Below are 14450 nucleotides of genomic sequence, written 5' to 3'. Positions count from 1 at the left end.
CGTTTTGGTCTCCACCAACTCCTGAGGGAAATATCTATAACCTAAACGCTCCACTATGTTCACCAGCTAGTCGCTAACTTTGTCAGCCTGCCATTTGGTGTATTGTTAAATCTAATTTTAGGAAAATTGTCATGGTAACCGAACACCATATGGATAAATTCTGGGTAAAAAAAGTTTAACATTTAAACATAATATCGCAATACTCAAGTTTATCAATATGTCTTTTACATACATTATATTAGTGCAGCTTTAAAGTTGCAGGAAACAGCATACTGTAGGAAAACACAAGGCAACTTCTTACCAACTAAAGGGCTGAGAAACAGTATGCACAGACATGACTAATCTCTCACACAAACACAGTGAGCAGAGTGTTTGTAGACAGTAGACCTGGTAGCAGCTTGTCTTGACTTGTTGAACAAGAGGACAATGTCAAAGCAGCTGCACTTGCACTTCTTTTATCCTCCCCAAACTCTCACCAAAAACAGAATAAACTTCACGCCCTCTGAATGCCCGAGCACTGGCGTCATTTAAGGACACATTCCCGGGGTTGGTACCATGACTCAGCCTCATGCTACTCGTCATGTTGGCCTTCACTGACCGAGGATGGGCGCGGTGCTCCAGACTCTTATTAAAAGATTAATATGATCAGTTTTTCCACTTTTTAAAAATGCACCAAAAAATGCATAATCAAGAGGGGAGACGTGTTTATCCAAAAATAAAAATAATTTACCGCATGTCTGTGAGTCCAGACAGTATGTTGCACAACCCTGACCACTAGGTTGATGATTAAGTCGGATGTTTCCTGTTCATTTCGTCTCTGTGACCTCTTTGAGGATTTGGGTTTAATCACGGACTGTGTTTTTCTTCCTCACTGTGTCTGAGGTTTGAGTGGCAGCAGACTGTGATTGTTCTCACACCCCGACTGTTAGGAGTTGCATGTTGGACAGAAGGAGAAGGAGCCTCTCCCTGGACAAACTGATTTCATTAGATTGTGACCCATTTTCTCTTCAGTCTTCACTCCTCCGTTATTCTGTTTTCACTCAAATTCAAAGTGTTTCGAAAAGTGAAGTGAGAGCAATATTGCAAACTTGCAAACAAGTTGACATCGCGATGACGATAAAAAAAACGATATATTGTGCAGCCCTACGTGCAATGTCTATGAAAAGCTGCGGCAGCCGCTCCTCTCTCAGTGAGATGTGGCTGTTTGATTCAAAGTTTAAGCAGCAAAGTGCGACCAGATAATACCCGCAGCCAATCAGTAAACAAGCTGACTCTTGTGACATGTTGACCTATGTTACAAAGAATTTCTTCCCACATGAAACACACGCCTCCCGGCTGCAGAAAAATTTAATTATTGCTGTGAGCCGTACTTCATCTCCGCCTGGTGTGAAATTGGGCGTAATTGTTGATGTCCAGTCTCTTAGAAAACGTCGAGCAACGTTCCCAAAACACCGTGTGTTTTTCATAAGGTTTCCATAATGAAGCCACATGCTACTTTTTACAACCGCTCAGATCCAGTTGGGAGTTCTGTTAGAGCATTTTGCCGCTGCCGGATCATCACCAGCCGTCTTCTGAGGGTCTCAACATCAGCAGCTGCCCTCGTATGTCCGACACATCACAGTACTGATGTTTTTCTCCTGCTTTTGTGCTGCATATTTCTTCAGATACAGACCATGAATTCTTGGATTTGACCCGCCTGCAACCTGTGTTGATAAAGTGTGTCCTGTCCACCTCCTTGTCCATCTGAGATAGCAGCTTAATGAATGATGTCTTTGTGGAGAGTCTCTTGGAACAACTAGTGTGAAATAAGCTTGTCAAGCAACGCTTCCCTGATCACAGCTGCTGTCCTCCCTCCATCGAGGGAGGACAGCCTGTGGTCTGTGGAGGGAGAGCGGCCACATAGACGACCGAGACGAATCAAGAGTTTCAACAGGACCCGGTGGGACACGGCGTCCTCCAGAAAGAAGACTTGCCCTCTGTTGGCTTTACTCCAGTGCAGATAACAAGTTAATGAGTGTGGCACAAAAGGGGCAGTTTGCTCAGTGTGGCTGTGGATTAGCTCGGTGCTGAGAAGCTCCAGCTGCTCCAGTTGTTCACTGTTGCAAAGGAAGGTCAAACTGTTCTCTCAGGGAGAGGAAACTGTGGATCTTTACAGTATGTGTGTGACATAGACATTGTTTCGGAGTACAAATATCTGGATACTGGTTTCTTCATGTCACTTGTTGCTTGCAGCATTTTGTCATACCCTATATGGATAAAAGTATCTGGACATCCTTGTCCTTTTGTGTACTTTAGGTCTGGGCCTGTTTTCCATGTTTGGGCTAGGCTCCTTAGATAAATTCAATCTTAAGGCTTCAACATATAAGGACATTTTTTTTTAACAATTATGTGCTACTGAAGGCTCTTTTTCAACTCAGCACTCCCGTACCCAAAGCCAGGTCTATAAAGAACTGACCTCAACCCCATCCATCACCTTTGGGATTTATTGAAACATTGAACGGGAGCAAATCCCTGCTGCAGCCAGGCTCCAAAATCTGGTGGACTAGCCTTCCCAGAAGAGTGGATCTGTTGTAGCATCATAAAAATGCACAAGTCTACTTGTATTTTATCACATTTTTTTGATTCTCAGCATTTATAACACTAAAGGTCATGTGCCTTCATGTGCTAAAAACGTTACGCACAGAAACCTTGCACACTGAGTCCGATGTGTTTTTATTATTGCTTTTGTTGCGAAAAATTGCAATACTAGACAAAACTGAAATTATTACGTGGGTGCAATGGATAGCGCTAGTCCCAAAACAGGGCTAATGAATGAATGACATGAGCAAGACGCTATCGTTTGGCTGCCTGGAGCACAATCACTACTGTCTAATCTTTTGTGCATCCTTTGTTTTGCAACCTTTCCCGATTCCAAGCTGTTCTTTTATTTATTTATTGTATAGTGCTTTGTGCTGGGAGACAAAGTTAATGTTTATCAGATGCCATTTTGGATGATGGCGTTTGCACAGACGGTGGCTCTGAGAGGTCAAACAAAACTCTTTCACCTTTTGACGGATGCGAAAAAACTGGGAAAATCAAACCTGTTCCGAAAACTTAAATGACGGACGAAAGTTTCGGAGTCGGTGTGATTGACACAACGTATTTATTTTTAAATGCGCGACAATTTCTGACGAAATATATGGACTTGGTGTGTAAAGGCAAAGGAGTTTGCATTCTGCCTTTTTGTTTTTTATCCCTTCAACATTAAATAAATCCACACAGCTGCCAACAACAGCTGGCACTGGATTGGCTACTGGTGTTATCACATGATGTGTTTGTAATTTTCTTCATGGGAGGTCGCACAAAGTATTTAAAAGTATTTTTTTCCCCCAATATTTAAGCGTTCCTGGCTGGTTTCACAGTATCAGATCTTGTTTAGACAGTGTTATATTTGTATAACTGTCCTATAGGGTTGCAAAGTCCGCCGTGATACAACTTCATGATTCAATTCAAAGGCCTGCTATCGATATGAGACGATATGCCCATTTAAAAGACATATCTTAAAGATGATGATATGTATCGATATTTTCACTTTGCATCGATGATATTGGATCATTGACTCAATATATGATAAACCATTGTTTATTAAAGGGATATCAATCCAGATTAATGTATTATTATACCCCTTATTTCCACAGAGTGACCATTGCTGACTTCCTCTTTGTTCCTCTCTTGCCCAGGTCACGGAGAATGTCACTGTGGGGAGTGTAAATGCCACGCCGGTTACGTTGGCGACAACTGTAACTGCTCCACGGAGACGTTGTCCTGCATCGCAGATGACGGGCAGATGTGCAGCGGGCGAGGAAACTGTGTGTGCGGCCGCTGTCAGTGCACCGAGCCGGGGGCCTTCGGAGATACCTGCGAAAAATGCCCCACCTGCCCCGACGCCTGTGGCACTAAAAGGTAAAGTCAGACCACACTGTAATGGACGCAAAAAATAGTTTAACAACGATGCTTATATCATTTGTTGGAGGAAACGGATGGCTTTATTATGAGAGAAAAACGGTGGGAAATTGAAACAAGGTGCCCTCAGGAGACTACAGTGATGAGACACAGTCAGGAGAAGCAGGGAAAAGGTCAAACCATCAAACACAACGAGACCAAAACGAGAGTGAAAGCCTTCACACAACTCACTCACTTAATGGACTTATTACAAATAAGTGAGTTGTCCCGATAACTCCCATGCCATTTGTGACCCTGAAGAAATGAAAGTGTTGCCCCGCCGTTTGAACTCCAGCATCACTCTGTATGGCAGCTCAGGCTCGTTGGGGTTAAAGGGTTAAATGCCTGTCAGACGTCTAGTAAAGAGAACTGTCTTCTGTGAGGAGGACAGAATAACTGCTGCGTCCTCTCAACATACACATGCCTCCATTTTTCCAAGGCAGTGGCAATCTTTATGGAACAACCTTTCACCCTCAACCAGACGTGAGTTTAGAGACGGGGTCATCTCTGTATCATGTCATCGATTGTACGACCAGTTGGATGGTATTTAAAAAGATGAAACGAACCCGAGTGGCAGCCAAACATCTTACACTAACAGCAAGAGAACTTTACAGTTGAACATGCCTGTGCATTTCTCCTGGATTTATAGTTTGTTACCTCCACTGTTGTTTATGTTTTACTTTAGTATGTTTAGTTAGCAGGATATTTAAAAGACATAACCTTCATGAAGGGAGGATTTATTGCAGTGCTGTTGTATTAGACTGCATTAGTTTGAGCTAGATGCAGTCTCCAGACTAACTTTTTACATTGGTTGCACTGGGGCGCCACCAGCACATAATTTAGGTGCACCCAAAATTTTTCACCACGCATTTTGGTGCCGCAATAATAGCTACATTTTAAATGTTTTGTCAGTTCCCATAGGCCTACACATTGGTCATTTCTTAACATATTATGTAAAGGATTATAAACCGGTGCAGATACATGTTTTTGAGTCAGATGAGGCCATCTCCACCAAAGATGTTGGGTCAGAAGGGCACTGACTGAAAATGTTGAGTCACACTTTTGTATGATTTTTGGTCGCATCTGCAACCAAAATGGTCCCACTCTGGAGCCCTGTATATGTATCTAATAAACTGTATAAGTATCTAATAAACTGGCAACTGAGTGTATATAATATCCAAAAAGAGAGGACTGTTGCTGTGCACAGTCCTGTTGGATAGCGTCTCTTTATTTCCAGCATAAACAAACTAATGAATTTCAAATGTATGTTTTATCAAACTTGACGCTGTAAAATGTCTGTAACTGTACCAGCATCGCTAACTGATGGACACTGAAACATCAGTAATGGCTGTTAGTTTATTTGTATTGCATCCTGCACAGTTCACCAGCTGCTCGGCTGCTTACAGTTTGCTGCAGAGAAACTTCCAGTGTTTTAAGGGAGCGCAGTGGGGCATTTTTGCCAGCTGACGTAGCCAGAGTAAAAATAACCAACAGCATTAGAATAACACGTTTAGAAGATTTTTGCAGGCCTTGTGAATATTTGTCCTCTCTGAGTGCTTTCTGCCTCATGAATAAAGATTAAAGAAGAGTATACTTTATGCTTAGCTTTTCCATTAAACTTCTCTCCTCTGCTACAGGGAGTGCATCGAGTGCCGGCTTTTCAACTCAGGGCGACTTGCTGACAACCAGACCTGCCAGCGCCTGTGCAAAGATGAAATCATCACTGTGGAGACCCTCAGTGAGTAAACACACACACACACACACACACACACACACATACTACACACGCACACACAAACACACACACATGCACACAGACCAGCTGGCTGGCAGAGACAAGTATTCACATCTGTGGCATCTGCTACAGTTTCATTTTTCATGACATACTTCTTCCACTGTCACTTGTTATTAGACTGTTCATGTTGTTATTGTGGTACAGTAAATCGTCCGGTGGCTTCAGTTAATGTAACACACTGTGATACATACAAATATGTAATGTACAAAATAACCAATAATAAAGTATAGAATAAAGAAAACAAATTATGAAATTGAAATTCATTATTGGAATTCTGTGTTTCAAGCCAACACAGACTGTGACTGAGGTATAGACCTCTGACACTCTCCGATACCTGCATTAAAGATAATTTGTAGCTGGAGATAAGATATTAATATGGCGTGTTCACTGTAGATTCTATAAGTAGTAGTATAGACAGTGATATAGGTCAGTAAATACAGTATGATAAGTCAATTTGGACAAAAGTATCTAGCAGATAGATGTAATATAACGTGTCCAGGGCAAATTCCAAGAGCAACAAAAAAAGAAAGAGCTTAATGAGAAACCAAGCCTTCGTCAACCTGCTGGAAAAAGAACCTTGTTCTGTTAATGTAAGAACGCCTCAATGCTGCAACATGCTGACGTTACCGTTGCTATACGTACCTAAGGACAACCTCACAGAGCTGCTAGCACTGCTGTAGGCTCTTGGTCTTGTTAATGCACAGCTCTCTCTGTGGTTGTTTGGAGCTTCGCTGCTTCACATCTTTTCTTGTTAAACACCTCACACACGCCTGCTGTGATTTAATAATGAAAGCGCAGCCATTGAGCGCTGGTCAGTCGTTGTCCCGATTTGTTTATGTTATTATGTGGCAGGTGTCAGTGTGGGCCTCTCACAGCTCCACGGACACCTTCACTCCACACAGCAGGAAACAACTAAAGCACGCCTCCTCACATGGTTCAAAGAGTTCAATCCATTCCAGTATCAAGTCTGTATAAACATGTACACATGTGTCATTTTGAAAAGCAGGAAGTTTCATGTCCTCTGTGTTTACTATAAGTGCTTCTATCTGTTTTTGTTTTTTTCACGTCGGTCACAGCCTGGAGGGAAACAGTCGGAGATGTTTAGGAATGCATTATGCAGCACACGGTGATTTATGGCGTTTTTGGCGCTACGATGCTGCATGGCGTTTCACAGAGGAGACTGACGGCTGTGTGTTTAGTTACAGAGACTATTATAAGACCATTCCATAGATCCGACGTGTTTCATAGCGTTCCCCGCTAGTTCAGCCATCTGACTGGCCTTAATGGACTCCACATGTACATTCCTGATACTTTGTGCATGAAAATACAGGAGGAGGGGCTGATGGAGGGGGGAAAGACAGGGAGGGGTGGACCGGAGGGGTGGACCGGGGCAGCGTGACCTCACCCTCCCCTGTGAGCCTTTCAGTCTTTTTAGGTGATGAAGATTGACTGAAAACGAGGGCACCCAGAATGTCAGCGTCTCTGTTGTGATTTCACAGCAAAGAAATTCAGACTATGTGATGATCATTCTGTTTTTCAGAATCCTCTTCAGTGTTACCTCATCTGTTCCCCATTTCTCTCCCTTTGTTCCTGAATCTGAAGCCAAAACCTCGATAGATCATAATGACGATATGATATTTCCTTCAAAACACCAGTAGAAAGGGAGATCCTACAGAGTGAAGAAACAAAGAAAATTTAACTTTTTTACAATTAGTAGAATATTTTTCCCCAAATAAAAGTAGAGAAGCTTAAAGGTAGTTCTAAAAACAAGCCAATAAAAGGTTTAATCAAGTAACATGTTGTTTTGGAGACTGCTCTTGTTTTTCAACTTGTCATTTTTTTCCCCCAAGGTTATTTCCTTTCCTTTTCTCCATCTCCTTTTCCTCTTATCAGCTTTTCTTTTTGTAACTGATTGAAACTGAGTGTTTTTCTCTCTTCCAGAAACGGAGGAACCCGGCGCCGTGCTTTGTCTGTACAAGACAGACAACGATTGTGTCATGAAGTTCACGTATTCTGAGCACGCCAGCGGGCAATCCATCCTCACAGCTCTGAAAGAGCCAGGTCAGTGCTCCAAACAACAACTAATTAGCTATTCGTTCCTTTTTAACCCGCTAAGAACCAAGTGCCTTTAGATTGTATTTATGGTGCAGGATCACCCACTACACCCATGATTTTTTTATAGATGTTTTTTCATCCCCTGTGCAAAGAAAAACCTCTATAAAAAATAATGTGTCCCTGTTGCCTGCATAAAGTATCTTAATCAGTAAGGACAGCTAATTTTTAAAGCCAACTTGCTGCCTCAGCACAGAGCACTTTATATCTATCTATTTAACCTTGATTCAGTCCTCACCATCGACTACCTGGCGCGCCTTTTAATGCAGCTTCTATTGTGTTTTAATGTGTTTTAATGTGTCCTGTCTGGATGTGATATGTTGTGTTGTAATGTACCCTTTTCAATAGCAGATTTTGCACATGCATACCAATGACAAATGTCTGCCTTTTGCACGCAGAATAACAGTAAATTAACCTTAACCACCACAACTTTTAAAGGTTATACAGTCTTATACAGTCTACAGATTTTTTTTCCGATGTTGGCTGCTAACTGTTAGCCCGTCACTTCATAGTACAGACCGACATCTCTGACTGAATAAAACTGACTCCACACAAGTTGATAACTACATTTCTGCATTACGTACCTAATGTCAGCTACGGATTCATATCAAAATGTGAAATGTTTAAACATTCAGATAATTCTGTGCGGCTTGTAACTTGAAATGTTTTTTTGCATTTGATGATTAAGTGCAAACTTAAATGCACAAGGAGTAGGATTTTTTCTTAAAAACAATGTCAGGTCAAGTTTATTTGTATTGCTCGTTAAAAACAACTGGAGTTGACCAAAGTGCTGTTAAAATTAAAGTGAACAGCGAATAAAATATCATCAACAAAAGCAATAAAACAATAGGTTGCAATGGAAAAATAAATATTATAATATATGCACAAATCTAAAACAGAATAAAAAGTTTAAGATGTAAGAGCAATTTTTAAAAATATAAGTTTATAAAATACTAAAACATTAAAGCATTAAAACCACTAAGATGTGGAGACTGATACAAAAATAATGCCTCTCAATCATCACTTCTGACCCACTAGAAGTGTGTGGTGGTGTCTGTATCTGTAGAGACCCTGCAGCCCTCTGCCTGTATTTTCTTATTTTGCTGTGTTTGGGATGTTTCTGGGTGTCAACCTCTTTAAAAACGTGGCGACCAGGTGCCCAAGAGGAAGCTACGAAAATGGCAGACACAGTGGCGAAGAAACGCTGGCGGGCACCATAATCAACTTTGAATATTGTGTTTACAAACTGCAACTGTCTAATCCTTCTCATTCTGCCTTTAATAAACTGTCTTAATTAAGTGAGGACCTTTTAGTTCAGCGCCCGTTACATGATTCCATACACAAAACACTATTAAAGGATGATGATGATGTTTATTCCAACTTGGGTCTTATTTTTGTAGCTTTGACCATCGTGATGGTGAGATTGTACTCACCAATAACTGCATTTATTTTCTGAATTTTATCCTCATTTGTCTTTTCCTGTGTCAGAGTGTGGCGGCGCTCCAGACGCTCTGACGGTGCTGCTCGCGGTGGTCGGCAGCATCCTGCTGGTGGGAGTGGTGCTGCTCGCTGTCTGGAAGTTGGCCATCACCGTTCATGACCGGAGAGAGTTTGCACGCTTCCAGAGCGCACGCTCACGAGCCCGATATGAGATGGTAAGAACGATTCCCCCTCACTCGTAAAACGGGCCCTCCAATATTTACACAATTTTACCCAGACCGTGTTACTCTAAAACGTCAAAACTTTGCTTTTGACCTTGAACCGCTAAATCCATGAAGGTATACTTTTAATATATGATGCATGAGGGTATTAGGAACTATGAAACATTACTATTGCAATTTCTCCTGGGTTGGGCCCTTCTTTGAGTTAGATTGACTGGACTACATTGAATTGTGTGAGTGTGTCTCTCTGCATAAATAGTGAGAGGCATTTCCAATACCATTTCCCAGAGCCTGTTTTATTTTGAAAATTCAAATGTGAGACTTTCTCACTTGGAGTTCAAATATCTTATTCTCTCAATCTCTCTCTCTCTCTCTCTCATTTGTGTGCCACTTCCTGTGGTTTCTGTCTGTTATCTCTCCCACCTTCAGGCCTCCAACCCTCTGTACAAGCAGCCCGTCTCTACACATTTTGTAGAAACAGATTTCAACATGTACGTGAAGTCCTACAACGGAGGGGTCCACTGATCCCTCAGCACGCGGCGCGGCAGGACCGGTCCGGCGAACAGAGATCCCTGGAGGACGGGGCCCGAGGTGGACGGCGGATTGAACACACTCATCCCTCTGATTACAGAAGTGAAATGAACTAGACTGTGTCCGAGGGCAGAAATCTGTGGCCTTTTTTTATTTTTTATCTTTACGCAGGAGATTCAAGCCTTCCACAGAGACACGATGTGACTTCTTTTTTTCTTCTTCTGTGTGTTTCGCTGACAGCAGTGTCAGTCGGTGGAGGAGCGACGAAGCATGAACTCCTTGGTGTTGTTTAGAGAGAGAGAGAGAGAGTAGAGTTAGCGGTGAGTTTGTCTGCAGTTACACAAAATAAACAAACTCTCTCATGAAAACCATGACTCCAACCACATAAAAACCACCATTCAGTCTTTGCACAGAGACATAGGCTTATATTTGTATATTTTTATAAACACTAAAAATGCCTTTTTTTAGTATAAACTTTGCACCCAACAGGAATATATTTCACTCCGCATCAGATCAAATTGTTATTAAAAAGCACATATTCCTGAAGGTGGCTACGATGACGTTGTGGTACTACTAACATTTACTAAGCAGTAGACTTCTTACCCTCATTTTGCACAGAGAATATTAAGAGTCAAGTGTCGTAAAGATTTAAATTTTCTTTAATGTTGTATGTGTGTGTGTGTTGTTATTGTATGCTCCAATTGCACTCCCTTCTCTTAATCTGAATCGTAGGGAACCAACTCACCCCCCAGCCTCTGAACCCTTAAAGGATAAGGTTGGTGTTACTTTATATTTCTCTTTTTTTTGTTAACAAATCCCATGAAAAGACCAAAACCAACAATGTAGTAGTCCCGTCAATACTTTCAGACTTCTCTACCGCGCTCAGACCCATACTCCTACTTGTTCCTACTGAAGACACAAATCTTTAAAATGTGTCAAAAATATGAATTTACATTTTTCTAATGGCAGTTTTCTAAAACCGCTGGCCGCTGTTTTTTTTTTTAGCAAACATTACTTAAACATGCAGAAACAGTTTGTTGAGGACTATTTTCAGCTGCAGATTAATACACATTTGAAGCTCTTGTGAGTATTTACAGTAACGCTGAAACAATTACATAATATTAATCTGCAACTATTTTTATAATGAGTTAATCTTTTCTTTTTTCTCAAAAACACCAAATATTCTCTAGTTCCAGCACCAGCACCTGTTGTATTGTAAAAAATGGATATCTTGGACAATTGGTCGGACAAAACAAACAATCTGAAGATGTCACCTTGGGCATTAGGAAATTGTGACAGGCATTTTTTTTAATTTACTATTTTCAGAAATTTTGTTGACCAAATGATAAATACATAGATTAATCTGTAACAAAAATAATCAATAGTTGCAGTGCACTGTTAGTTGGTTCGGATCATTGTTGGCTTTGGTCTTTTGGTTGGATTTATAAATATATATGAAATATTACCAGCTTCAGAACCCTTAACAACAACATCACAATCAGAGACACCTTCCCGTGTTAAATACTGTGTATCCAGCACTGTTGCGTTAAAGGTGCAATGTGTACGATGTGGCCAGAATTTGAGTTTAAAACATTCAAAAAATTAACAAATATTATATTGGCAGAAACGAGAAAACAACTTGCATTTTCGTTTTGTCCTCCCCGCCACCACAGGGCTCAACAAGAAGGCTTGTCTGGGGAAAGTAAAAAGCCACGTTGGGCTAGTAAATCTAGCAACATGTGCCGTACCGATCGGGCACTCGTGAGAAAATGGTGGCAGGTAAAAACAAGTTTATGAGCTGAAGTGCAAGCGAGCATTTCAATTATCCTGGAAACAGGAGTTTAGTTGAGTGGTGTTAGAGGATGTGGACGAAACTCCAACTGTGCCATTTGCCCCAAGTTTGAGAGCATGGCAGATAAAACATGACTGTTAACTTTAGTCTTTGTTGTTATTTGATAACTATTAATGACGCTGAATTTGAGTTGCTACAGCTAACCGCTAACTGAAGGTCCGTCTCCCGGAGCTGCTGCACACTCTCCTCGTGGCGAAGTAGTCTTCTAGTGGCGAGGAGGACAAAACAAAAATTCAGTTTTCTCATTTCTGCCATCTTGGATTTCGTCCAACAAACAAACTATCGTAACGCTACACGGACCGTACAGCCCCCGGTTAATGGCACAGTAAACACAGAGATGACTAATGTAAACTACAGGCCGACGCCACACGTGAAGATTTAAGATAGCGATGTTATTTTGGCTCTCAGAGTTTCTGCAGTTTGGTTTAATTTTGCGTATATGCCCTGCTGTTAGTTAGTAGTTGGCTTTTTGTTTTTTTCATGATGACTGTAAATTTAGACTGATCGGACCCAGTAGTAGAGGTGAAATGCTGCCCCCTATTTGTTTGGAGCAGGTGGCCAGATCTTACACATTGCACCTTTTAAATCATTCTCATATTATGATATATATGATCAGTGGAGATGCCGAGTAGATGACCTCTAACTTGGAATACAGACACATGCAGTACTTTGAGTAAATGTTGATTTGGGCATACAGTATGACTGGCTGCTACATTATAAAGTCTCTGAGACACTGCGTACGTCCACCCTGCCTGCACTGGGACTGGGTGGAAACTTTGAGAAGCCTCAAAGGAGAGCATCATAAATCTACCCTCACTGTTCCCACAGTAAGAGGCGGAGTCTGAACTGTCGCAGGGAAATCTAACAGTGAGAAATGTTAGCGGGGTCGGGCGAGAAAAGAAGGGGCGCTCTGTGGCCTTTCTTGTAACGGTCTTACAGTAAAAGTAGCAGGGATTTGGAGTTTGTATGTGCAAGAGTGTGTTTGAGTGCAAGGAGTGTATGTGAATAATATAACATGGGTATGTATGTACATGCAGTGCCAAATGAACATGTTTTGTGGCTTGGCTGTGTGTCACGGCACAGTTTATTAAAACTCACCCTCCCACACCTTTTTCAGCTCAAACATAAATCTTTCTGTACAGGCGTGACCACATTCACACGGATGAACAGACTCACACCACTACATGTTTATGTAATACTGCACACAGAGCAAGAACAATAAATCTGCTTATGTCAAAAGCCGGTGGGTCTGTTGTGTTTGGCTCATATATTTACAGAGGATGTATTAGAAGGAGGGGCATAAATCTCTGAGGTCTAATTTTAAACATCACACATAACTCTGTGTGTATATGAACACTTCAAAGTTTAGTAAAACATCTGTTTGCCCCACTAACTGTGCTCTTATATGTTTGATGTGTGATCACACAGACAGGAAGGCTGCTCTGATGTGTCCTCTGATGCTGTAATTTACATCTCCCTGGTTAGACCCCTCCCAGTCTGATGATCATTAAAGTTTTTACAAAATGACCCCATAATTACATATTGATAGTCATTCACTTCAAATTAACATATTGTCATTTTAAAGAATCGAAACTCTATGAGGCCTCAATTCAAGTAAAATGATTTGCAAATGTGTGTGGAGAGTTGTGAAACTGTATCTCAATCAGTACGTTCGTACCATAGACTGTATATAAGAAGTGGACGTAGTCACCGTGACGTCACTTATTGGTTTGTGGACTGCTTTTTGAACATTGAGTTCAACATTTTGGCCGTTACCATCTTGGTTTTTCTGCCTGGTTCGTACTTAGATTTATGAATGTCTACACAAATTTGTAAATACAAATGTGTAAAAGTGTACAGATTTAGGTGTGTAAACAAATCTGTAATTGCATAAACAGATTTGACTTCACATTTAGAGATTCTCGTACACATTCACATATCTGTGTACACATGTATACAGATTGAGATATAGTTTCACAACTTTCCGCACACATTTGCAAATATTATTACACCAGTAAAGGCCCCATATACCTCCAATTAACATGTTTTAATGTGTCTTGTTGAGGTATTTCTACCATCTTTGCTCTTCTAAAACCTTTTCACACTTCACAGTCAAGTTGAAAAGTTGAAAACAAAACTTCTGAGGCCTTCTTTTTGTCTTCTTATACAGACTATTTCACAAGTCAGGCAGGAGGAAACTACAGCTGTGATGTGGAACAAGTCAATGTTTGTTCTGTTATTCCTGCTTGAGGTGAGCTCATAAATCTCTGCAGCACGCTCCCTCTTGGAGCTTTTGGGTGGGTTTCACCCCCACCCTCCTGACTGGGTGAGTCTTCTGCCAGCACACTGACATGCTTGTGAAGTCACAGAGCTCAGGTTAAATCTGGCTGTGGGAGAGAGGAAAATAAACCCTATACTGCTGCACAAAGCGAGCAGAGGTCTGACCCTCAATAACAGAATCAATGTCCTAATTAGCTGCTGCTGAAGTGGCCCAACACACAGTCCAGGGGGGTGATGG

At 41.3% G+C, this 14450-nt stretch overlaps 1 protein-coding gene across 1 annotated transcript in view; it reads left to right on the top strand.

Moving 5' to 3' along the window:
- Window positions 1-13174, top strand: part of itgb5 (integrin, beta 5) — a 57807-nt gene extending 44633 nt beyond the window's left edge. Inside the window, exons 12-16 of the mRNA XM_074657555.1 lie at window positions 3720-3942; window positions 5619-5719; window positions 7718-7837; window positions 9377-9543; window positions 9979-13174. Of these exons, the coding sequence (XP_074513656.1) occupies window positions 3720-3942; window positions 5619-5719; window positions 7718-7837; window positions 9377-9543; window positions 9979-10074 (707 nt within the window). The 3' untranslated portion in view covers window positions 10075-13174. The remainder of the gene's footprint in view (window positions 1-3719; window positions 3943-5618; window positions 5720-7717; window positions 7838-9376; window positions 9544-9978) is intronic.
- The last annotated feature ends 1276 nt before the right edge of the window (window positions 13175-14450 follow it).

The sequence above is a fragment of the Sebastes fasciatus genome, chromosome 14 (assembly GCF_043250625.1).
Source record: "Sebastes fasciatus isolate fSebFas1 chromosome 14, fSebFas1.pri, whole genome shotgun sequence".
In the NCBI taxonomy this organism is placed as follows: domain Eukaryota; kingdom Metazoa; phylum Chordata; class Actinopteri; order Perciformes; family Sebastidae; genus Sebastes; species Sebastes fasciatus.
This window is presented reverse-complemented; position numbering and strand designations above follow the sequence as displayed.